The 24419-nt window shown below is 63.9% G+C and overlaps 2 protein-coding genes across 5 annotated transcripts in view; both read right to left on the bottom strand.

The window, feature by feature from the left end:
• Positions 1-301: 301 nt before the first annotated feature.
• On the bottom strand, positions 302-9616 carry FAAP100 (FA core complex associated protein 100). 3 transcript variants are annotated; one of them, XM_059148572.1, is made up of 10 exons: positions 9393-9612; positions 9109-9227; positions 7398-8323; positions 6221-6377; positions 4704-5473; positions 4462-4601; positions 3340-3456; positions 1547-1633; positions 1067-1204; positions 302-832 (listed from the first exon to the last, which is right to left on the bottom strand). In XM_059148572.1, the coding sequence occupies exons 1-9, from the start codon at positions 9555-9557 to the stop codon at positions 1073-1075; spliced, it is 2613 nt and encodes an 870-aa protein (XP_059004555.1). In that variant the 5' UTR covers positions 9558-9612; the 3' UTR covers positions 302-832; positions 1067-1072. The 3 variants fall into 3 exon arrangements, 2 of the variants coding, with proteins under 2 accessions (XP_059004555.1, XP_059004556.1); XM_059148573.1 differs by having other exon boundaries at positions 4462-4598; positions 9393-9611; XR_009347959.1 differs by lacking the exon at positions 302-832 and adding an exon at positions 2920-3129 and having other exon boundaries at positions 1186-1204; positions 9393-9616.
• Positions 9617-11922: 2306 nt separating this feature from the next.
• NPLOC4 (NPL4 homolog, ubiquitin recognition factor) overlaps positions 11923-24419 on the bottom strand; it is a 54727-nt gene continuing 42230 nt past the window's right edge. The window contains exons 13-17 of one of the 2 annotated variants that reach the window (XM_059148575.1): positions 21627-21698; positions 18865-18960; positions 17330-17446; positions 15833-15935; positions 11923-14204 (exon numbers count right to left, since the gene is read on the bottom strand). In XM_059148575.1, coding sequence (XP_059004558.1) covers positions 14047-14204; positions 15833-15935; positions 17330-17446; positions 18865-18960; positions 21627-21698 — 546 coding nt within the window. In that variant the 3' untranslated portion in view covers positions 11923-14046. The other variant, XM_059148574.1, reaches the window with a different exon arrangement.

The raw sequence follows: 24419 nt of genomic DNA, 5'->3' as shown, positions 1-24419 counted from the left end.
CCCTGGCGCTGGGGGACAAGCTTCCAGCGCTGCTCTGTCCACAGCCAACATCTGTGCCCACCACCGCCTCTAGCATGTGGTCTCCCTCTCTCCCTCCTTGGAGACGGCCTGTCCTCCCTGGGAGGGGCTTGCTTGCCCTGTGGGCTGGGTGGGCCCTTCACCCAGGGCCGGGGGACTCTCCCTGGCCCCCATGACCACGGAAAAGACCAAGGCAGGGTTCATCTATGCGCACCCCAGAGGAGGCCCAGAAATGCAGTCAGAGCTGCTGCCCCAAAACACACACACACAGTGACAAGGCAGCTCCATGGGGAACAGACTTTTCCCGCAGCAAGGGGGGCCTCGCAGCTCCTGCACGTACAGGAGAGCACCATGTTGAGTCCAAACAGGGGGTCACCCCCGCCGACTGCTGGACGCACCAGCACTGGAAGGCCGCTGAGTGGCTGCTCAGGACAAGGGGCCCTGGAGACAGGGCACAGGGCTGTGCACGGCCCCGGCCACAAGCACCTACTGGGGGAGTGTCAGAGCCACAGGACAGCATGCCCAGTGGGTGGCCTCAGCAGCGGCCCATAAATGAGGGGCCCCGAGAGGGAGGAGAGGTCTGTACTTGGGGGAGCAGGCAGTGGGGCAGGCAACAACCATGGCCAGAACCCCCGAAGTCCCAAATCTGGAAACTTTCTCTTGGGCTCCTGTGGGCTGCTCTGGGGCCCGGACCCTGCACCCAGGGCCTGACTTCTGGGTTGGGGGGGCGGTGGGCAGACGTCGTGGATCCAGCTCCAGGGCTCCGGGCCAGGGACGGCCAGGTAGGACCAGGTTCAGCAGGAGTCGTGGGCAGCTACCGAAGGGGAAGGAACACTGTACAGAGGCTGGGGCCGGGCGGGCTGGGGGGCCACGAGTGCCACTTCACGCACACCCCAGAGCAGTCGTGGGCCCCGTGTCCCCAGTAGTGCCCAGTCCACCTGCCACCCCCAGCCTCATGGCCAAGGTCAGGAGCCAGGAAGCAGGCCCTGGTGTTATGCGCTTCTCCCCATAAAGCCACGAGGGTGCTGGGCTTGTGGGAGGGGCCCACCTGGGGTCACACCAGGAGGAGGCTGGGGCTGCGCAGCTGCCGGTGCACCTGCAGGAGCCTCTGGGCGGTGGCGTGGAGGCTGGCTTCGTCTTCCGTGCACAGCCGGTCCCGCAGGGTCTGCACCTCCCGCAGCAGGGTCTGCCGGTGGGGGCAGCAAGCTCAGACCCCCCACCTCGCCACTGGGCACGGCCCCTCTGGGGGACAGCGGTTATGCACAAACCCTACTTGGTATGTGGCAGGTGACCCACAGCCAACCGCTCCGCAGGCGACAGGAAGGTCCGATGGAAGGCGGACGGGGGAAGGAGCAAGGCTGGAGACCAGGAGCCACGCCCACCCCGCATTCCCCCCTCCGTGGCTGAGCAGGGGGCAGGCCCCCACTGTGCAGGGTGAGCCCTGTGTTCCCAGAGGATCCCGGCCAGGGACAGTGTCACGGAGCAGGCCGGCGGGAGGCCATGGGGAGGGGAGCCGGAGGGGCCTCACCTCGTGGCTGCTGTGGGTCTGCTGGAGACACTGTACACGGAGGTCGGGCGGGCCGGGAATCCGGGCAGCTTGCTCCACGACCATCCTCTGGGGGCAGGGGACAGGGAGGCTGGAGCCGGTGCGCAGGGCTCCTCTCACACCGCGCCACCACCTCCACGGGCCCTCTGTGCCTTGCACTCCAGCCCTAGCCCCACGACCGAGGACTCGGAGGTCGCCCTCCGAAGCTCCCGCCACCCCTCCCAGTGCTTCCCGCCACCCCTCCCAGTGCTTCCCGCCACCCTGTCTCCCAGCCTTCATCCCAGCCCTTTGTGCCCACTGCCCTCACGGGGGCCACCAACCTGCCCCCTCAGCACGGCCCCCTGTGGGGTGCTGCTTGTCCTGTGCTCTGGGGGGAAGCCCAGGGTCAGGCAGCGAGGCCCCCACAAGCCTCTGTGGCGGGCACCGCACACCTGACAGGGTCCCCCAAACTCTGCCTGGCCAGCACACACCGGTTCCCCGGTGCACTCCCGTCACGGGGCGCAGGGTGTCCGCTGCCAGGACCAGGGTCCATAGCTGCGTGACGGGCCTGTCAAGGGACCACCCGCAGCCCTCTGTTAGGGGCCAGGTGAGGCGGGAGCACGGCCCCAGCAGCTGAGAGACCGTACGTGGACATGGGGCCTTTAGATGAGCTCATGTGGGGGAGACCCAGGTCGAGTAGGGAGTGATCACACAGGAGCCTCTGGAAGTGGCGTGGGGACAGCTGTGTGAGTGCGGGAGAGGCCTCGGCCACGGGCGCCGGATTCCTGCCATTTGGGTCTGGTCTGTGGCAGTCATGGCCACACCAGGACACACTTCCCCCAGCACCTCGCTAACCATGTGGCCCCTGACCGTCATGCCGGGTCTCGGCTGGGTTGTTAACAGCCTGATGGGGAGACCCCGGTCCAAGAGGCTCCCCTCTGAGCAGAGGGAACGGGAACCACTCTGGGGACTGGGTGTCCTTTTTGGGAACCTGGCACTACATTCCTGAGCTGCGTGAGCCTCAGTGGGCCCATCAGAATGCCGAGTAGGGGACAGCGGCGGGGCCACAGGCTCTTGAGTGATGCCCGCCTGCCGGGCGCGGGTGGGTCTGACACAGCAGCACTCAGGTCCTCGTGGAAGCCTCGACTGCGGCTTCTCTGGTTCTCAGGGTGTGGGTGGGGCCGGGGAAGGTGCGCTGGTGCGTTCCCCGCCAGAGGGATGGGGGCCACGGCAGACTCCTCCGGGGCTGCTAAAGCCGCAGTCAGAGCGGCGGGAGGAGACGGCCAGCTGGGCCAGAGCCTGGGCTCCACCGGCCCAAGGGACCAGGTGCCAGGCTTCACGTAGACCGTGAGCACCTTCTCAGATCTGGGACTTACGGCCCCCAGAAGGCAGTGCAGCCGCTGGCTCCCGCACTAGACAGGGCCCCTTGTGGCGTCTGCGAGGGCGGAGACGTGGTGGCTCCGACTGCAGGCACCTCAGCGCAGGGCCCACGCCGGCACATGCAGCCCCGGGGCCCACGCCGGCACACGCAGCCCCGGCACACGTTCTCTCCGCACAGGCGCTGCTCAGCCAGGCGAGATGGGGACCTGAGTTGGCCGCGGCAGGGAACACAGACAAGGTCCTCCTCAGCGGCCTGAGGGCTCAGGGAAGCACAGGCAGGGTCTGCCATGGAAGAACCACCAGCACAGCTCCCCGCACAGCCCGAACGGGCAGGAGCAGAGGTGGTCCTCCAACCCCCACACAGGCAGCCCCACCCCCGACAGTGCCCCCGCAGCTGCCCAAGCAGACCCACACACCTGCAGACGCCCAATGACCGCGTGGTGTGCGCTGCACAGGCTCGCCGGCGAGGAGCTCTCCACCTGGATCTCCACAGTCTGCAGGGGCCCTGCTGCGCCCAGGTCGGTCATGGCCACCTGCCACACAGAAGAGCCTCACCACCCACCCATGGCCCTGCCAGCCCCAGACCACAAGCAGCTTCAGCTGCCCTCAAAGGCCCTGGCAGCCCGCACGCCCAGGCCTGGCTCTCCCCACCCAATGAGAACTTGCATCAGAAAGACCAGCCGGCCACCCAGCAGTCACCCAGCTGGAACACATGTGCAGAAGTCCTGTTTCCTTGGAATCTATAGCCACGGCACTCACTCTACGGCCAAGGGACTCTGTGCCCGCCTGCCAACCCTGGACCGCCCATGCCTGGACTCCCCTATGGCACACTGGGCGTCCTGGGCCACCTAACAGCAGGGCCAGGGTTTTAGATGTGAGACAGGGAGCAGGCTGGGCAGTCCGTCCCCCGGGAGCTCCAGCTGCAGGAAGCTGAAGACAGAACCGGCGAGGACAGGCCACAGGCAGGACAGGCCACAGGCCAGGACATGCTGGATCACTCTCCACCCAGAGCGCCAAGGACGGGCCCCACCCGGGAACTGAGGAAGGCCACTGCTCCTGGCACTTCTGGAACCCTGAGGTGTGTTAGGGCTGCGAGCGCTCTTGAGGCCAAGAGCACTGGTGGAGCCACCATCCGGGCCCAGAATCAGGGCCCAGGGACGCCCAGAGCCCGGGCAGGTCAGCACGGTGTCTCGGCACCCCCGGGGGCAGCTTCTGCAAACGGGCAGGGGTTTGGGTGCCTGAGGACCAGTATCAGCAGGTCCCGCCCCGCAGTACTCACGGCTGCCAGACACAGCTAGGGAAGTAGGCCACGAGTGCCAGCAGCACACACGGGGGGGGTGCCCCCACATGAAGGTCAGCCTGGTTCCCACACAGACCCCACGCCCCCACAAAGGCTGTTCCAGCACAGCCGAGCCTCAGACAGCAGGAAACTCTATGCAGTGGGGACCGGTCACCAATCCCCTCAAGCAACGCAGACATAGCTGGCTTGGGGACGACACTCAGAGATGCTTTTCCCCAGGGTCCAGACCCCCACGTGCCTCTCGGACGGTCAGGTGCACATCAGCGCCATCTGGGGCCACTCCCTGGACCGAGGACAGCTGGCGGGCTCGCACAACGTCCAGGGCGGCGTTCTCGGCAAGGAGCCACTGCAGGGTGGCGCAGTCCAGGGGCGTGCCTGCTGGGTGGGGGGCTGTGGTGAGTTCAAGCAGGGCCTGTAAGAGGGAGGAGCCTGATGTCCACACACCCTGAAGCCACGGTGAAGGCATCCGACACCACCAACCTGAGTGACGGTCCCCCAAGGCAGCCCTCAGCAGCTCTGCAGACACTTTGATCGTGGCCACCGACGGAGGCAGGAACTTGGCCCGCAGGGAAGCAGGTCCTGTCGGCTCGCTGCGGGGCCCGAGGAGAGATCCCAAGAAAGTGTCCACAGGGTCGCACAGGGGGCCGAGCAGCCCGGGCGCCTGCGTGTGGGCTGGGGCCAGGCCAGGGAAGCGCAGGCACCAGAGCACGTCCACAGTGTGCTCACACAGGGGCAGGCAGATGCCGTCCTGCTCAGGCAAGATATCAGGGCGGAACTCATCCAAGGAGTCCGTAGAGGACTCTGACGGGGCACGCGCCCCGCCCACGACCTCCCTGAGGCTGTAATGGAGTGCGCAAGACACGGTCAGGGGCAGGTGCAGGACGCCATCCTCCCCGGGGCCCAGGGGCAGCGTCACTTCCCGCCGATCGCCGGGGCCCAGCCGGTCCACAGGGATGGTGTAGGTGGTGGCTGCGCTGGCCACGTCAGCGTCTGAGGCAGAGGCGCTGGTCAGCACCCGCACACACAAGGCCCAGCCCCGGTCCAGACGGAGGCCGCTACTGTTCTCCAGCTGGCAAGTGGCCGTCAGCACGTCCTGCAGCTGTGGGCGGCTCCAGGCGGTCGTCAAGGTGCACGAGATGGGCCTGGGGCCCTCCCGGCCGGACAACAGGATGCAGCTCACATTCATGGCTTCGTTGAGGCAGGTCAGGGCCTTGTTCCGCTGGTCAACAGCCTTCCTCAGAGAAGACAGCCTGGAAAGAATGAAGGTGGCACCCACGGGGAGGCGCGCCGGCGGGCCCCTCGTCCCCTGCTCCCGGGACTGGAAGGCACCAGGACCTCACTCTTTGCCGTGAAGAGCAGGCCACTGCCTCCGGGAGCAGCGCTGCAGCCCCGGCCACGCCGAGCCCCGTCCAGCGGCCCCCAGCATCGGACCCCGCCCCCTCCCAGGCAGCACAGCCACAGCGGGGCAGAGGATGGGGCTGCCACAGCCCACACCCAGCAGCCCCGGCCTGCTCACTGGGCTCCCGGCCACCGCCAACCTCGTTGGCGCCGCATGGCCCGGGGCGTCTGCACATCCCCGGCCATGTCCCTTGTCGGCCCTGTTGATCCTCTGTGGCAACAGTGCGACGGCCGAGGACGGCAGGCTCCTCGGAAACTGCACAGAAGGGCAGGCAAGGGCTGAGCGGAGCCCGCTGCTCTGAACAGGTCAGAGGGATATGCCGCTGGGGCCTCTGCTGAGACAGGGAGGCAGAGGCCTCCGAGGAGAGGGGCCCACTGGGGGAGAGCCGAGGAGCCAGCAGGGGCCGTGTCCTGGACCCGCTAACAGGGAGAAGCTGCAGGCGGGATGTGGAAACGGGACATCCCTTTCCCCCGACGCAGCCTTCCGCCATGCAATGTGCCACCTGGGGCTCTCCCTGGGGTCAGAGGCCTGGACCCGCGCTGCCCCCACAGACGCAGCACCGGCCTCCGGCCGAGCCACCCGAGGCACAGCTGCTCACCTCTCAGAGACGGTGCCGATCCCAGATAGCAAGTCCTTAATCTTCTGACCAGTACTGGCCGCAGCCGCTCTAGTGGGGCCCGGCACCTCCGAGCTCAGCTGCAGGCGGCAGGTCATCAGGCGGCCCCTGGTGGACAGGGCCAAGAGCCTCACGTCACCTGCAGACGCACACCCGTGAGACCCGGTTACCGGGTGAGGGAGGGGCAAGCTACTGGGGGCACAGCACAGAGGTCGACAGCGCGCGGCCCCCCGCAAGAACGAGAGGGTTCTGGAGACGGCCCTGAAGAGCCCAGATGCGCACCAAGGGCTGGGCAGAGCCCCTGCCCACGTCCGTCCCTGCACACGTTCCGAAGGGTCCTCCCTAGGGGAGAGTGCTGGCACCCAGCTCAGTGCTGTGGGAAGGGTTCTGGGGACGGGACTAAGGTGGCCGAACAAGGACGCGTGTGGCCTCATCAGCCAGGTGCAGCCGGCCTGCACCGCCCCCATGGCCTGCACAGGGCAAGGCAGCGCACAGGTGCCCGACTCGCTCCACACTCACGGGGCCTTTCCAGAAGCCTGTGGTCTCTCTAGCATCGGCTGGTCCCCCCACCCCTGGGCTCCATCTCCTGCAATTGTCTGCTTGTCCCCCGCGCCCAAGGCCACCGAGGCCCCAAACCCTGGGCCGTGGTGTGGCAGCCCAACAGCGAGGCACGGAACACGTGTGAGCCGTGCAGCAGCCTGGCGCTGGCCTAGTCCGTGCTTCCTCCACGAGGAGTACCACCCCGTGGGCCGGGGGGGGGGGGCAACCGTTCTCGCCCCCCCCAGCGCTGTCCAGGGAAGACACGTCCAGCACGCAGCTCCAGCAGAGCCGCCGGGGGCAGGCCACACAGGAGGCGGGCAAGCGCTTCCCAGCCTTCAGAAACACACCGGCCTTGACCAGAGCCCTCCCGGGACTCCCCACCACAGAGGAGAGATGCCCCGCCCCTACCCACACACCAGCAGGCAGCCCCCGCCCCCCAAGGCAGGTGTCAAGCACCAGCCTAGGGCAGCTGGGGAGGAGCCTGCCTGTGAGGTTTGCCGAAGATGGGAACAACGTGCCAGTTCACACGCAGAAGACAAGCCCGCGAAGCTCCACCCCCCCCCCCGCCCCCGGCACGACAGGCGGTGGCGTCTCCGGCTCGCGTAGCACCACCTCGTACCTTCGGGCACGTCGGACAACACTGAGAGGGTGACGACGCTGCAGACGCCCAAGCCGGCTGGACACAGCAGAGATGGCGGGTCTCCCAGGTCCCCGCTGGGGACGCCTTCCTGAGCCAGGTCCACGACACAGAGCTCCGAGGTGGTGCTGTGGTAGACACGGCCACCTCCGCCACAAGCCGCACAGAGCACGGGCCCCGGCAGCCGGCAGTCCCGCAGCTCCGGCACCAGAGTCCCAGCCTCGTCCCAGCCGGCCTTGATGGTTAGGACCTGGCCGTCATGACCGAGTGCCACCAGGCAGTCAGGGTGTGTGTCTTCCACGTCTTGGGCCAATGACTCTGTCTTCACGGCCCCAATGAAAACAACAGGTTCCTCCAGGTGATGGAGGATCTTGACAAGGGCCTTCGGGTCGCCAGGGGACAACTTTGAGGTGACCAGAGTCTTCAAGACCACACAGCAGAGTTGGCCATCAGGGAGACCACAGAGGATCACAGGTGACTCCAGAAGGGAGGCGTCAACTCCAAACAGTAGCCCAAAGAGGGCCCGTTCCAGCCAGAAGCCCCCAGAGCCCTGCGCACGGCTGTGCAGAGCACTGGGGCCCGCTGGGGACACACAGCACAGCACTGGGAGGAAGCGGGGGGCTGTGGGCTCCCCAAGGGGCCCAGTGAGGGGGCTGGAGATGGACAACTCCACCTCGCCAACCTGGCCTCTGAGTCTGGCGTCCTCTCCCGGACGGGGGCACTCAAACAGCTGTACCTTCCAGTGGGCAGGGCCCTGTGCCAGGGTGACGAGCTTATCAGCAACCACAGTGAAAGTACACAGAGCGGCATCCGGGAGCAGGCAGGCGTCTGGGTCCACGGAAATCACGGCACAAGGAGGCTCGCCGTCCTCACTGTCCTGGTCACTCCCGTCATGTTGGTTCATGGACCTTCAAGAACCAGGGAACTGTGAGAACACAATTAAGCTGTCTTCCCAACAAACCACCACTGACCACACTGGGCCGGGCATCTTCCCAGGCAGTGACCTCGGTGCCCGTTACGGCCCCTCAGCACTGTGGGGAAGGCCCACCTGGGAGCAGCTGGCCGGCCACACACCTCCGGCCTGCCTGAGGACTGCTGTCGTGAGCGCCCGTCCCCCTGGGACACACACAACAGGATGCACCCAGGCTTCCAGAAACGGGTTCAGGAGGAAACGTCTCGTCCGCGCAGAACCGTAAGACCCCCCCCGCACCGAGGTCGATCCTCTGAACCGCCCCCCATTTCTAGGTCCTGAGACAGCAGCGACCACGGCGCGTCTAGACCTGCGCTGGCGCACAAGAGAGGCCGAGCTCCTCAGGACGGGCCCCCTCCAGCCTCAGCGTTCAGGGTGCGCTGGCGGTGACCGCTAACTTCAGAGACCCACCTACGGCCAGGGGGACAGCATCCTGCCTGGGGCTGCACGCTGTGCCGCCTGAGCCCCATTTACTAAGGACTGTCCTGGACACGAGCCTGCTGGAGGATGCCGGGGCTGGGAGCCGGGGCAGCCCAGACTTGGGAGCTGGCCCCGCGCCCTCCGGCCCCACAGGGGACGGCTGGTGTGTGCTGTGACCCCGATCTAGGCCACGCAGGGCGGACAGGGCACAGTGGCCAGGGTAAGGAGGCCAGGGCCGGGCACGAGGAGTCCCCCCCCAGGCCGGGCCGGCCGCCACCTGTGCCGCCCACTGTTCCCCGTCACCTGCTCTCGGGGTCCGGCGACAAGCAGTAGATGCCCCTCCGGGCGCACAGGACGTAGAGCAGCCCGGGGACGGCCGAGAGCTCCAGCTGCCACACCGGCGCGGGGAAGCAGTACACGGCCTGCGCGGGGAGAGGGCGGCGTCGGGCCGGCCGCCGGCGCGGGGGAGGCGCGGCCCAGCACCCGGCCTCCGCGCCCCCGGCCGCCCGCCTCCGCCCGCCCCCGGCCGCCCGCCCTCGCCCGACCCGGCCGCCCGCAGTCTCTCCCCCGGGCGGCCCCGCGCTCACGGCCAGCAGCCTCCCCCCCTGCGCGTAGACGGAGACCCGCTCGCTCCCGGCGGACACGAAGACCGCGGGCCCGGGGCACAGCACGCGCGGCCGGCCCGCCGCCAGGCCCCCGAGCGGGCAGCGGAAGCTCTCGAGGTACTCGACCCGCGGCTCGAGGCCGGCCATGGCGTGGGCCGGGGGCGCGCGGGGGGCGCGGGCAGGCGGCTCTGTCCGGGGCCGCGGGCGCTTTACGGCCGCCCACGTCGCGGCGCGACCTCCGCCGTAAAGCGGCCCGGCGGGGGGCGGGGCCGGGGCGGCGCGCGCGCTCCGCGGCTCGCGGGTGGGGTCCCGGCCGGCGCTCCGGCGGGTGGGCGGGGGCGCGCCGCTGCGGGGAGGCCCGCGGACACGGCGGTTTGCCGAAGGGCCAGCGTGTTTGAAGCCAAACGCGGGACACCCTCCGGCCTGCGCCCGCGGCCCTCGTCCGTCCTGCGCGCCGCCCCGGGCGGCGACTCCGCGACCTGCAGCCCCCCCCCCCCCCCCCGCCGGTGCGGAGCCTCGGGGCCCGGATGGTTGGGACCGAAGTCGCCCCGGAGCAGGGCCCAGTCCGGGACCTGCCGGGACGAGGGCTCCCTCGGGCCGGAGCCCGGAGCCGGGGCTCAGCGAACGCCACCTCCCCGGGGGCAGGCGGCCCACTCCGAAAGCGATTTTGTGGGGTGTCGGGGGCGGCGAGATGGCATGGGGGATGGGTCACCGCCCTCAGCAGCTGAGTCTCCGACGCCCGCTCCTCCCTCCACGCCTGGCCACAAGCTGTCCGTGGCTGTGCTGGTTTGGCGGGTCGATGGGTCACCAGCACTCAGTCGGGATGAGGGGGGACCGAGACACGGGTCACCCTGGCGGCCTCCCTCATTTCCCCCAGGGCTTCGGAGACAGCTGCTGACCACAGAGGGGCCAAGTGCTCTCTTCTGGAGAGCGTCCCTGAAGGGTGTCTGTGGACGAAGGTCAAGCACACCTCACTGCTTTACACCACGGGAGACCCTCCAAGGCTGGACACCTGTGAGCCAAAGAGGCGTCTGTGGGGAGTGACCGAGCACAGCGTGCTGCCAGACGTCCCCTGGGCTTGGACTGAAGCCTGGCCCCTCTTGTGGCGGTTGAGGTGGGCACTAAGCCCCCAGGGCCGTGGGCAGCCACGGCTCATCTCTGGGTTGACTGCATGAGCGCGGCATTTGCAGTCCCGTTGTTTGCCCTGGGCTGGGAACACCATCCGGGATGCTGGGGGTGGGGGCAGGGGTACAGGCATGAGGAGGACCGACTCCCACCAGGCCTTCCTGACTGGGGAGCGGGGGCAGGCTCCTCTCCTAGGAGAGCGTGCGGGCCTTCTGGGCCAGTCAGACCGCCATGCCTTGTGAACTGCCCGCTCACACGAACTCCCGGCTTAGCCCTCCCAGGACGATGGTCCTGCCGAAAACAAGCACGTTGGGGAAGTGGATCTGGAAAGAGGTGGGTTGAGGCGGGCAGGCCTCTGCCATACCGGTTTAGCCCCTGGCTGGCCAGGATGCCCCTGCAGACACTGGTGGGTTGGGTCCCTACTCCCTCTGCTGTGACATAAGGATTTACCATCAACTGTCTGTTTGGACAGAGGGCCCCGGAGTACCGATCCCAGGCTGACACACGCACCGAGGGCTGAAGGCTGGCTCGGACGGCGAGGGGGGACGGAGTAAGGCAGCTGCCCCCGTGGGCGTGTGAGGTGTGTGCTCCTGTCCGTGCTCTTTGCACAGCTGTGTGGGCAGCGTGATCTTCCTGCAGCCCCACGACGCCACCAGCCCGGAGAGAAGCCATGGTGTGTGCGGGGCAGCGGCCGGCCGTGCTGGTGGCTCCTCATGACAGTGCACCCCCTTCCTGTGGTTTCCTGAGGTCGGGGCCGCTCACTTCGAAGATCCAGCAAGTCCAGTGGTCTGAGATGTGCCAAAGGCCGAGTGTGGCAGTCACCCCAACTTGGGGACTATGGTTAGTAGCGTGCACCGCACTGCACCGCTGCTGGGAGCAGCCAGGCCTGGGGGCACAGCGAGAGGCACCCAGGGACCCCGACATCGGCAGGCGCTGTATTTTGCGTACTTGTCCAGGGAGCAATGCATCCTGAGACCAAGACAGGGCAGTGCCCAAACACCAAGAGCGAATGCCTCTGGCTGCCATCGACAAGGTAATCCAGGACAGGCAGCGTGTCCCCTCCAGGCCTTACATCCCCACACCTGTCCAGTCTGGGGGCTGCCAGACTGGGTCCCTCACCTGCTGCAAGCACCTGCCTCCCCCACGCCCCCGCCAGGCCCAGAAGCAGCCATACGGCTGACAGGAGAGCCCCCGAGGCAGGCTACACTCTCCCTCCACCCTGAGGACACGCTGGGGTCTCCATCCTGCAGCGGTCCAGGTACGTCAGCGAGGACAGTGACGTATGGAGCGAAGTCAAGCCACAGGACAAAAAGCAGACTCGGATGCAGACACACACGGCGCACAGGGAAGGTCTCTGGGCCCAGGAAAGACAATTGGGAGCTCAGCAGTCGTTTCAGGGTTTTATTGGCTTCATGGTGGGACCGGAGTCCAAGTAACGCTAATGCAGACCCAGTGGACGCAGCCCCGCAGCCCCCAGCAGGCCGGAGCGGCAGCACCAGGGGCTGACCGTCTGGAGGCTGAGGCAGCCAGCTGTGTGCACCTGGGCAGCTGAGCACGCAGTCACCCCCTGCCCAGGGGTGAGAGGGTGTGTCCACGCGAGGGCAAGTAGGCAGGTGGGGCTGGGGGACCCCCCCCTTCCCTGTGCAGGAGGAGGTGGCTGAGCTGCCCATGGCCAAGGCCTCCGGCAGGGTGTCCCCCACACCCTCACACTGAGCTCCAAGTCTGTTTATCTGGACAATCAAGTGCGTCACTGAACAGAGTGACTCGGAGCAGAGAAGTCCCAGCGCTTTTCCTTCAGCTAAAAGACGAAAGGAAACGAATCACGCATCTGCCGGATCGTCGAGGGAGAATGCCGGCTGAAGAGAGACGGGAACCAGCTTGGTGGGCGAAGGTGACACAAGGAGAAGAACTGGGGGAGCAGGGGCCTGGGGGACACAGCGGCCGAGCTCAGGGCCCGGGGCCACCACGCCCCTCCGCAGCCTCACACTGGATGGCAAGGACCCCACGACACGGGGTCCACGAGGCATGGACAGCCCCTCAGCAGGCAGCAGGGCGCCGAGCTCAGAGCCGGGACGGCTGCCACAAACCGGCGGGGCCCACCCTCCCCCAACAACGGATGGCTCTGCTGAAGCCAGACCCACCCTGATCGGCCCCTGGCCCCCAGAGCAGACAAGATACCGGTGAACCTGCAGGTGCCAGGCACAGTCTAATACACAGAGAACAGCGTTCTCTGTCCGTAGTGCCACAGGTAAGGGCAGGCCACGCAGGCCTCCCTCTACCCCCAGGGCGGAGACACAGAGTCCCCAACACAGTCCACGTCTGGGCAGCCTCTCCTGTGGGTGCCCCGCAGCTCAGACACGACTCTCATTAAGGCAAAGAGGCATCAGGGTGCCGCCCACGACTCCCTGGGGACCCCAGAGCACACGCACAAGGCCTGAAACGACCTCTGTCCTGGGACCCCCACAGCAGTCCCAGTGACCCTCACAACTGGCCTGGCCCCTACCCTCTCCCGCAGGTCTCAGCAGCGGCTCGGTCACCGCGCAGGAGGCCAGGGCTGGACAGAGCAACGAGGAGAACAGCGGTCGAGGCAAAAGGGGCCGGAGCTCCGGGTCCCAGGCAGCCCCGCTCACCGCAGGCCGGCCTGGCCCTTCGCAGGGGCCGATGCTTGCCAGCAGCGACCGCCGCCCTCCTGCTGGACCACCTGGTGTGCCGCTGCGGCAGTCGTGTGGCTTGGCAGGCAGTCTCAGGCACTGAGGTTTACTTCCGAGAACAGAGTGCGGTCCCCTCCACCTTCGCCCACCCCGTGTCCACCCCGCAGCCCCTCCCAGGGACTCACTAGGGGAGGGAAGGAAGTGGGAGCTAGGGTCTCTCCGTCCCCCTTGTATGTAGTTTTTACCTTACAAAGAAATAAATAAAAGTCTTCTGGGCAGAAGTTACTGATAACTGTTATTAAAACCAACGCAGACTTGAAAAATCCCACCTAGATGTCGGGTGAGAGCGAGGAGGGCGGGCAGCAAATTAACCTGCAGGTCAAGCAGAAGGGAGGCCAGCAACCCTGGGCCCACGGTGATTCCGCCAGATGATGGCACTGCCAGGGGAAAAGGCGGCCCTCACAGGCAGGGTCTGCCCAGAGCACAGGGAACGCCGACGCTCCCACCCACAACCACGGGAAGGGGAAGAACAAGAGCCAAGAGAACGGGAAGAGAAAGCGGATGGCGGCAGTCAGCCCTCTCTGCCCCCCAGCCCCGGGAGATGGTTCCGGGGCGCCCAGGTCCTTCCACCACCTTGGAGGCTGGCCCCAGGCGTGTGGGGGGACCGTCGTGCCGCCCCATCAGGAGGCTGATGTGCGCCCGCAGAGCACCAGCATGGCTCTCCCTCCAGGTTAGCCTGGTGCTCAGAAGCTTTGTGGGCCAGTGACCCGAGGGCAGCCACCCTGCCCCGCCCTCCAGGGCTGCCCACCATGGGGCCGTGGTGACAATGACCCCGGCTTCAGGGAGGGCTGGGCGGGCCCCTAGGTCCTCGGGAGGCTACACATCTCGCAGTGGCCGGTGCCCGGCTGGTTCATGAAGGTGCAGTGCTGACAGGCCCACACGGCCGCCGTGGCGGCGTGCGTGGAGCCCCCGACGGCTCCGTACTCCTGGAGGCCCGGAAGCTGCACTCCGACGGTGCCTGCGGGACGGGAAGAGAGGCTGTTGGCTGCCATTCGTGGCTCCCACTCCCGAGAGCTCTACCTTACGGTGTGGCCGAGGACAAGGCAGCTCGAGGACGGGCAGCCACAGGCACGGACAGATGGGGCTCTCGGACCACGCGGGGGCCCCCCACGCACACACACGCCTGCGCAGAGCTGCTGTGCAAGCCTGAGCAGCTAAGCCCTAGCGCCGCCCTCAGGCGTGCCGGGAGGAGCATGGGTGCCCGGCAAGAGCACCGCCTCTGGCTGCCCATCAGGGTGGCTGGTGGTTTGGAGCCGTCAGCGGCACAGCTGCCACCAACACGCCTGCACACATCTCCGCGTGGGCCTCTTTTCACGTCTCAGGGAAAAGCCCAGGAGCCGGCTTCCTGGACCCGAGAGGAAGTGGCTGTTTCTACAAGGCCGCCGGCAGCTCTCACGCGGTCAGCGGTGCGTGCAGGGGGACGAAGGTGTGCGGGGCTCTTGCCGAGGTAAGTCCCACGTCCTGCTCTCGGACGCTGCTCTCTTTGCATCAGCAGTCTACGTCACCAGGTTCTTTTTAATCCAAGTGCAGCTGACACAGGATGCTTAATTCTGGGGTCTAGCACAGGGACCTGTAAGTCCTGGCCAGGGCCCAGCGCCCTTCAGCCTGCACTGCTGCAGCCGGCGTCTCTGCAGAGAGGCGGCGGCACGGGGCGCACCGCACCCCTGGCCACCCGAGGACGTGAGGTTGTGGGTCTTCCTCTTAGGAAACTGGGTGGCCACGACCAGTCCGCTGCGTTAGAACGGACAGCCCCGCAGAACGCGAGGGCGAGAGCACGCGGCACGTCAGCCAGCCCCATGACCGCCCGGCCGGCAGCCGTGCAGAAAGGAAAACGTGACCCGAAGCACAACCAACACCGAGGCGCTTCAGACCACAGGCCCTGGGGGACTGGCACCCTCACGAGAGAACGACGTGTCCCCTCGGCTCCCTCGCGGCTTAGGCTGCACCGAGGTTTTCCTTGGCTAATTCTGGCTCTAGCATCGAACTCACTAGTTTGACAAAATGGTGTAAACATGTTTTATATGTATTTTTAAAGCTGCCTGAAGAGGGCATTGCAGTATTTCTCAAAGCCACAGGGAAAGGGGCCGCGCCAGCAGCCTGCCACCTGGAGCTCCTGGGACTGAGGACGACGGCTCCATTTGGGCAGCGAGGGGACTCGGCGTCCCGGGCGGTCTACTCTGTACGGTTCGTCCTCACTACCCTTCACGGACGCTCTGAGGGCCAGTACAAAGAAGGGAAAGAAAAGCCTGAGGAGACCAAAGGTTTCTGACTTTTTGGTGCTGCGGCGAACGTAAGGTTTCTGTTTCCCTAAAACAAGGACGTTCAAATTGCCCCTATGACGCCGGAGGACTGGCGTACCCTCCACGTCCACGAAGCTGCAGAGCTGTGCCCACAGACCTGTGTGGCCTCGAGAGCACGCCTGGCGCAGCAGTGAGAAAGTGTGTGTCCCTGAAGGGCTGCCCACACCACCACCGGAACGCGTCTGGGGTCCGAGAGGCGCTGCAGAGCACGCGTCTGGCTCCCTGCGCTCCAGCGGTGGGATGCGAGGGCAGGACCCTCAGGGCCGAGGAAGGGGAGGACACTCACTGCACAGCTGCTCGATGGTGGCCCACTGCTCAGACTTCTTCCACGTCTGGGCGAGCTCCTCGTTCCCAGTCCTCACGGCCTCCAGCAGCAAGCTGATGCTGTCCTGCAAGAGGCCAAACGTGAGCCCCGTGCGCCACACGCCGGGACGGAGTCTCCCCTTCCCGCAGCAGCACACATGCCTCACAAGCAAGTGAAGAACCTCACAGACCATCCCCTTGAAACACCAAACGCCACACCCTTCGGTCTACAAAACCAAGTGCTAAATTTTAGAGCTGAGTTCTTCCCAGATAGCCATTCCGTGCGGCTGTCGCGAGCAGACCTGTGTGCTCAACACCAAGCACCAGTGCTCGCGTCTCGTATCCTGCGGGCCGGGGGCACGGACAGGGCCTGCGCTCCCGGGGCCCGTCGTCCGCCTCACGCTCTCCCTGCAGGCTCTCCATGCTCGCCACCACGCCTCTAGGTGCTCGGCCTCCACGGTCAAAGTGCAGGGAATTAAAAGAGTTTATCTAATGAGAAACTAGGCCTTCGGGGGCTGTCAGGGGCTCCCCAGAACACGTTTTCTACCAGGTGACTGTCAGTGTGCGGCCACCGGTGCGGAGGCCTAGTGTGAAGAGCCCAGGTGCCAGTCGCCTGTCCCACTGGACGGGCAGCAGCTGCACTGGGGCCGAGGGGCCACCCTCTGGGCTTAACAAGGCAGGTGAAGCCAGACGGAAGCCTCAGGATGCCTGATGTCAGACGCCAAAAGTGGGTAGTCTGGGGACGAAACACAGACGGCAGCTAAACCCAGCGGGATGTGAGAACAGGCACAGGCCGCCGGCGCAGGGCCACAGCGGGGACGGAGGGGCCTCTCCCCTCGATTCGGTCACCTTCAAGGAACGTGTCGAGCCAGATGCTCAGAAAGAAGTCATTTCCCTCTCTCTGCTGCCTCCTTGGGTCTCAGGCAGGAAAAAAAGGCACAAAGTGAGAGCGTCCTGGCTGGACCAGCGGCCCCCACACGGCTCGGGGACAGCCACTGTCAGTGACACCTGTCCTCTTCTCCCCAACGGCGCATCTTAAAAACGCCAACTCTGCAGCCGAGCACTCGGGGCCCGGACAGCAGCCAGCCTGCTGCGCTGCGGCGGTAAAACAGAGGCGGATTCAGGAGGGAAGCGATGGGAAAGCAGCAGAGGCTGTGGCGCTCAGCCCGCAGGCAGCTCTGTGCATCGCGGGAGTGCTGCCAGCCCGCGCCGGAGGGCTCCGAGCTCCCTATGAACTGAAACAAATGCAACCGTCCTGATCCTGGGGACAGACACTGAAGGAAGCGGTTTCAGTGCAAACTCCATCTCCTATCAGTAAGCCTCTCGGAAGATCCACTGCCCACAGGACACAGGAAGGACTTCGACCCAGCTCCGCAGCCCTGCTCTGACCTGTGAGGAAAGGCAGCATCTCTCTACAGGGAACCCCCACCCGGGGCCCACCAAAGCCAGGGGCGCAGTGGCCACACACTCAGGCCTGTACCTGCAGGGGCATGACCTCATTGGTGACCAGAAACAGCAGGAGGTGGAAATCCGAGATGGTGTCCAGGAACACGGATGAGGTATTCTGGGACAGATAGGTGGCCAAACTGTGGAAGTCCTACAGGGGCGGGGCAGAAGGAAGCAAGTGAGCACGAGCGTCCCAGGACAGCCCCCGTGCTGAGCCCAGAGAGCCATCTGTCCCCTCCTGAGTCCCGGCTGGATGCAGAGTGCGGACACACATCTCTCTCCAGTTGCTTCTCAAGCACCAACGGGGACCCGGGCCAGAGGGACACGCGGCTACAACATGTGCTCTGGCCTGTCCTCCAGGAAGGTGCTCTCCACACGTGTGACTCATGGACGTGTGTGTGTGTGTGAGAGAGGGTGTAGGTAAAGCTGGGCCGGCTGCAGACACACTTAGAAAGCCCCAAAATGCTCCCGCCGCTCCAGGAGCAGAGTGGGCTGTGAGAAGGCCTCACTCTGGGGCTAGAAAACCTGTGTGCACCCGCTGTCCCGCTGTGCTGCTGATGTGTGTGAACGGGTGTGTGTGTTGGGGAAGACGGAACACACCCACCTTCCGCAAAACTAACCCAGGAGGTCAAGAGCCCCGCCCAGGAAGTGAGCGGCTCTGCACTTCTACAAGCACCCCAAGGCCCCGACAGAGGGGCCGTGAAGAGAGCAAAGCGTCAGAGCGCACCACACTTCCCAAGGACTCTCTACTCTTTCCTGCAACGCCTATAACAACTAGAACCTAAGACGAAATGTGTGTCCAAGACGGCCCGTGCGGCAGCCTAAGGCAAGTGGGCAGCCGAGAGCAGGGCCCACCACAAAGGACGTGCTGCGTGGGATCCGCACTGCGTGCTGGAAAGCCCAGGTGGCCAGGCCGCACGAGGCCCACACGGCCCAGACCACGCATGAGAAATGCAGCAGCAAGTGGGTGCCTCGGGGACTTCATTGTTAAGTGTCTGCCTTCGGCTCAGATCATGATCCCAGGGTCCTGGGACAAACCCTGCATCAGGCTCCCTGCCATCGGGGAGCCTGCTTCTCCCTCCCTCTCTCCTCCTGCTCCTGTTCCCTCTCTCACTGTGTTTCTCTCTATCAAATAAACACATAAGATCTTAAAAAAAGAAAAAGAAACCACGCAGAAGGGGACAGGGTGGGAAGCCAAATCAAACATCGAGGTGCCACGTCTCCACAAGGAGATGATGCTTGTTAACGAACAAACACTAAAGAAGTTGTTGGCAGAGGACACAAGTGACAAACACATTTGAGGAAGGAAGACGTCAGCTGAGAACAGCCCATTGGCAGATCCACAGCCCCGAGGCCTTATGGGGGTTTGCCGCTGCGGTTATCTGTCAGCCCCGGCCTGAAGAGGATGTCACGGTGACCAAGTGAGTGTCAGAAAACGTCCTAGCTGGGCTTCGTCAACAAGAATCAATCAGGAGAGTTTGAAAGCTTGGTACTTTCTAGAAAAACATCACTGACACTAGATAAACAAGCAGGAGTCACATTAAATCACGTCTGTAAAGATAAGCTTACCTGTGTCTCACCCAGGACATCCCGGTTTTCAATAGGAAACGGACTTTGTGAAATGGAGAAAGTATGGACTGGGTCCTTGGGGAAGGTTGTTGTGATCTAGCGAACAAACACACAAGCCTTGATAAATCGTGCTGCAAGTAGGGGTGAGGGCAGCCCCGAGTGCGGTACCCTCCCCGAGCTCCGGCCTCAGAGTCCTGTTCCCCACTGGACGCCACGGTCCCCCGTGAATGACACCCGCAACGAATGCCTTGACACTGGTCCCGGAAGCCAACAGAAAGATCACTGTTCACACGCTCGAGGACGGGGCCATCCACAGGCCGTCCGAGTGTGCGGGCCTCTGCAACACCTAACTCGGGGCTCCGTTGGCCGAGCCGCTCCCACAGAGGCCCTCGCCCGGGGAGGAGCCGGAGGGTGAGCAGTGGGGACACGACGGATGAGGCCAGAACTCTCAGGTCAGCCGGGACGGTCTGGGAGACGCAGCGACCTCCAGAGAACCTGCTGAGGCCCCTTGGGACATCCGGCCCCACCACGTGGACGCAGCAAGAGAAGCCACGCTTCTGATGTGCGGCACAGGGCACGCCTGCTCTCCCCGCAGACGGGCTGCGGTCAAGAGCTTGAGTCCAAAGGGGCACCTAAGCCCTTCATCTGGCTCAGACGCGCTTTAGGAACAAGAGAAGGCGTTTTACATCGAACACTGCATCAACAGAAACCACAGGGGCAGTGGCAAGTGTGCAAGAACCGATGCGGGTACAGGTCTGCGCTCCCCGGCAGACGCGCCTCCCCACAGAGGCACCCAAGCGTGAGCTGTCAAACAGCCCTGGGCTGACACAGCCTCTCCTCTCCGACAGGACACTAGCGCCAGCAGATCACACCTCGTCCACACTTAGCAGAGCTATTCTGGTTCCTCTGGGACTATGCGTAGGAGTGAAGACGTGTTGTCCCAGTCTGTTCTCTGCATCAGCGACGGCCGCGGGCCGCTTTGGGCCGCCTGGCCCCAGATCTGGGTAACTGCACCAGCGCGCTGGGGGACGGCTGAGCCAGCAGCGGCGTTGGGAGACCTGACCCCGCAGCTCTTCTAAAGGTGTTATTTTTAAGTCCTTTCTGCACCCAGTGTGGAGCTTGAACTCACAACCCCGAGATCGAGTCACACACTCCAGCGACTGAGGCTGTAGCCAGGCGCCGCTCCCGCTGGTGTTTACTGACGAGACCGTGCAGCCCGCAGACTCCGGCCACCATGCCTGTACGGCCGCATGGCCTCTATCAGCCACAGAGCCTAAGCCTCTGCCTGTTCCTTTAGAGCCAGAGCCGCTCCCGGGAGCCAGCAGCCACCGAGGCTCAGACGCACATGCCCTTACCGGGGCCAGCGGCTGCCACGGTTCCACAGAGGGCGGGAGAGCGACCCGTGCCAGGGAGGCAAAGCCTGTGGACGGCACGGCACCTCCACTCCAGGAAGGCAGACTCGGCGGGGGCCAGCAGCAGCAGATACCCAGCGGGCAATCGGTGTGGAACTAAGAGACGTCTCTGCCCGGCCGGTAACCTCCCCTTCACGCAGGACAGCGAGAGTTCACCAGGCAGTCTGTGACTGCCGCAGACCCCACAGAGCGATGCAGGGCGCCCGGCACCTAAACCACAGCCCCCAAGCCTGTCTCAGGTCATGTAGCCGATGCCCAGACACCCCCAACCGCACCACCACAGCTGCCCAGGGACAGCGGCTCACGCCTTCTCCTGCCGGAGCCTGCTCACGAGGCTCGACGAGGGGCTGAGCACACCGGGCCGGACACCTGCTCTCGTTCCGCAACGGAGAGCGTGGCTGTCACGAGGCGGGATGTTACTTCACGACCAAACTCTACTGACACAGCACACTAAGCAAGAACTCGGCTCTTTTGTAAAAAGAAAGGGGTGGGGAGGCCACGGGGAGAGAAGACCTCAGAAAGCTGCCTTTAAATCACGCCGACTCCTCCTAAGTGCACGTTCCATCAATCTGTTTTCATCTTAATTACACCCTGGGTAGTCTAAAACACAGATGCCTTCACGGCCGAGGTAAGAAATATGTTCTCAGAAGCTGCCAACTGGAATGGCGCACCGATGGGCTTGGCTCCCGGGGACCCGTTGCTCCAAACGCGAAGATATTTTACAGCCTGAATCATGTGCCCTTCCTGAGCCCAAACGTGGCCCGGAGAGAACCTGGCAGGTCACAGTTAGGAAATGAGCAGCCGCCCGTCCCCGTGGGACAGAGCTGACTTCTGCAAATGTGCTGCATTCACGCTGGAACCCGCTGCCACCCTCTGGCCCGGGGCCGCACCTCCATGAGCAGAGCAAGCCTCCAGAAAGGAGACGAGACTGGGACGGGGCCTCGCAGCCAGCTGCCCGCTGGGCACCTGCAGCTCCCTGCAAGCGAGCACACAAGCACTTCACTCAAAGACCGTCGCGGCTGCCCCACTGCGAGCCCGGCTCTGGCAGATGAGCTGTGACCAGGGTCGGACCTGCACATGCTGACCTGCAGAGGCTGCCTGACCAGGTTCGTGGTCCTGCACTTTAGTTTGGAAGAAGGTAAACCCTAAGTTGTTTTTAAGGAGATAAACTGAAACTAAAGAAAAAGCCCCTAGAATCGCCCACTCTTCAGGGATGACAGGAGCTCAATGATGCATCTACTTCCAGGGTGCCTGTCCCGGGCCAAGCAGGGGGCAACTGTCCAAGCCACCACCACTCACACCCGGCCTGCATCTGGATGCCCAGGGTGGTGGTGAGTGCCGCACACTTACGTCTATGATCAGATACTCCACGGGCAGGGGCCGGGCCAGCTGGGTGATCTCATTGCCGAACTTGTCTATGTCCTGAAACGGGAAACAGAAGTGAGCAGGGTGAGGGAAGGTGTGCCGACCAGAGACGCGCTTCGTCTTTCGCAGACTTGCTGTCCGACCTTCTCAACGATTCTAAGTCTCGCTGAAGTGCAGGGAAGGCAGAGGGGAGCTGTGCGTGTTTTTGCCACAAAGCCACCTGCTGTCACTTCCCAAGGCTCAGCGCGGCGGCCGTGCTCCGGGCTAATGGGGCGTGTCCACTGGGAGCCAGCAGCTGACCCAGCACACTCTCCCGCCCAGGGCTCCGCCCGCTGCCGCCCACTACACCCACCCGCTGCCTCCCACCCGCGCGCCCTCCCCTCGGTCTTGGGTCTGAGCCAGCGATCCCACGCGCACTCCTGAAGCCCGACTTCATCCCGAATGTCAGGAAAACAAATAGTACGCAAATGAGCGCACGCACGCGCGCGCGCGCACACACACACACACGCGCGCGCGCGCAGGCGGGAAACCCCCACCACCAATCTGTCAAAGTCTGAACTTGTTTTGCTTTGTCAGATGCACAGAACATAAAGTTTAATTATGGGGGAAAACGGCCAGCATATGTTCATTAATCATAAAGTGACAATTATATCTGATTTATGTCAAACATGCTGAGTTCAAACAGAGCTCTAGAAATAAATTCATAAGAACCCACACTTTTCATTAAAGATTCTGTGAGAGGGGGTCATATTTTCTATCTAAATCATCACTTAACATCATATAAATCATTCACGGAGTCATATATAAATTATACATCCATAACTCCCAATTATGGGGCCTTCCATAAAAGTTTACATTTATTAAAGCCCTCAGACCAATGGATGCCGCGCAGACCCCCCGAGGCTCACAGGCCACCGCCGGGCTGCCGCGGCACAACCCATCCCGCCGGGCACCGCAGAGACGCACACCGTCTTTCGAAACAACCTTCACAGGCGTTCCTAAGTTGAAGCAAGTCCATCATCCCAACAGCAAGTCCAGAGGTCCTATCTGGCCCAGACTCTTTTGTTTAGAAATTAAGATTCCCGGTCTGCAATACATCTGTGTGCCCGTGCCTTCCGGGCCTGTCCTTGACTCACAACGTGAGGGAGCTGCCAACCAGAACCTGCTCCTCTGCTCTCCCAGAAAGCGGTCCGAATCTGCTAACCAGCTAGCCGCACAGGCAGCATTACGCGTCCCCATCAAGGGACGCATTCCTGGGAAACGACACACTGCTTTGTCTGTCTGCTTCCTTTGAAATCGGAATCACTTTCCAGTCCGTGTGACAGGTGGCCGCCCTGCGCGGCTTTCTGCGGCCATCAGGCTGGGCCCAGCTTTCTCAGGCTCTACCGGCTTGGACGGGGGCAGCCCGACACATGGGCCGGCTGGGTGGGTCCTGGGGCCCCCGAAGCGGCAGTTGCCCAGTGGAGGAGATGCGGTAGGAGGCAGGAGTCCAATCCAATCCAACTAAATCACCACTTCCAAAAATACGCCTTGCCCCTACCAGAAACAACCTGCAACAACTCACACATAATTAGCCCATCTGGAATTCATCTTCCAATCTAATTAAGCTCTAATATGCAGAAACATTCTTCCAGCACCTGTTCGCTTTAATCTTCCCCTCTAGGGAATGTTCTTGTTAAATACCCCTCTCTCTTTTTTCTGTGTCATGCTATTCTCTTTCAAATTTAACTACCCAATTGTACCTTTCTGCTCCCCAAGAAAATAAAGGTGTTGTATCCCTCTCTGTTCCCCAGGGGGAAAACAGGTAACTTCTATCTCTCCCCACTGCCTCCACACCGACATTTCTGCCAGCCAGTCCCCACCCCTACACAGCATCTCAAAAGCAATTACTTTTTACGGGCGTCAGCAGATGTCGGGCTGGGAGAGGAGGCCTCTTAATTCCCAGGGTGGGAGCTGACGAAGTGTCAGCGGTTTCATTTCCACAGGGAGAGGCAGGGGCTGAGGTCCCCGGTGCCCCGGCCCCTGCCTCGGCCATGTCTGCAGACCACGGCACCACCGCCATGTTACCGCGGAGCCGTCCAGGGAGCTCCGTGCTCGTCCCAGGACAAGGGCAAGCGCCACTGACCGGAGCGCCATCTTGCTTGGAAAAGGCAAATGCGGGGCGCCCGGGTGGCTCAGTGGGTTGAGCGGCTGCCTTTGGCGCAGGTCATGACCTCAAGGTCCTGGGATCGAGCCCCGCACTGGGCTCCCTGCTCAGTAGGGAGTCTGCGTCACCTCTGCCTGCTCTGCCTGCCTCTCCCTCCCTCACTCTCTCTGTGTCAAATACATTTTGAAAAATCTTTAAAAAAGAAAAAAAAAGGCAAATGGAATACCTACTGTGTGACTCTTCTCTTGAAAGAACTGGCAGCACCCCATTCTCGACTTGTCAGCGCCACGGGACAAGGAAACGCTTTCTCTGCTTGGCTTCCAGGTGTCGCCTGGCACACTGAGGGGGCACAGTCAGTCTGCTGCGGCCCACCTGTCCGCGCTGATGGCCCTTCTGGCCCTGGACGCTCCTCTCCACTTTATGCCCCGGTTACTGCAGCCAGGCCACAGCCCCGAACACCACACACCACCCCTGCACACCCACCTCCGAGTACACCCCACTCTCCCAGCTACGCACTCGGCCACCCCCAAGCGTGGGGGCACCGACGCGCGCCAGGAGCCTCCCCAAACCCAGGGACAAAGCCGCAGTGGCTGTCAGTCGTCAAACACGCTACGGTTCAGCCACATCTTCAG

Source organism: Mustela lutreola, chromosome 15 (assembly GCF_030435805.1).
Source record: "Mustela lutreola isolate mMusLut2 chromosome 15, mMusLut2.pri, whole genome shotgun sequence".
Classification (NCBI taxonomy): Eukaryota; Metazoa; Chordata; class Mammalia; order Carnivora; family Mustelidae; genus Mustela; species Mustela lutreola.
Note: the sequence above shows the minus strand (reverse complement) of the source record. Positions and strands in the feature narration are given on the sequence as shown.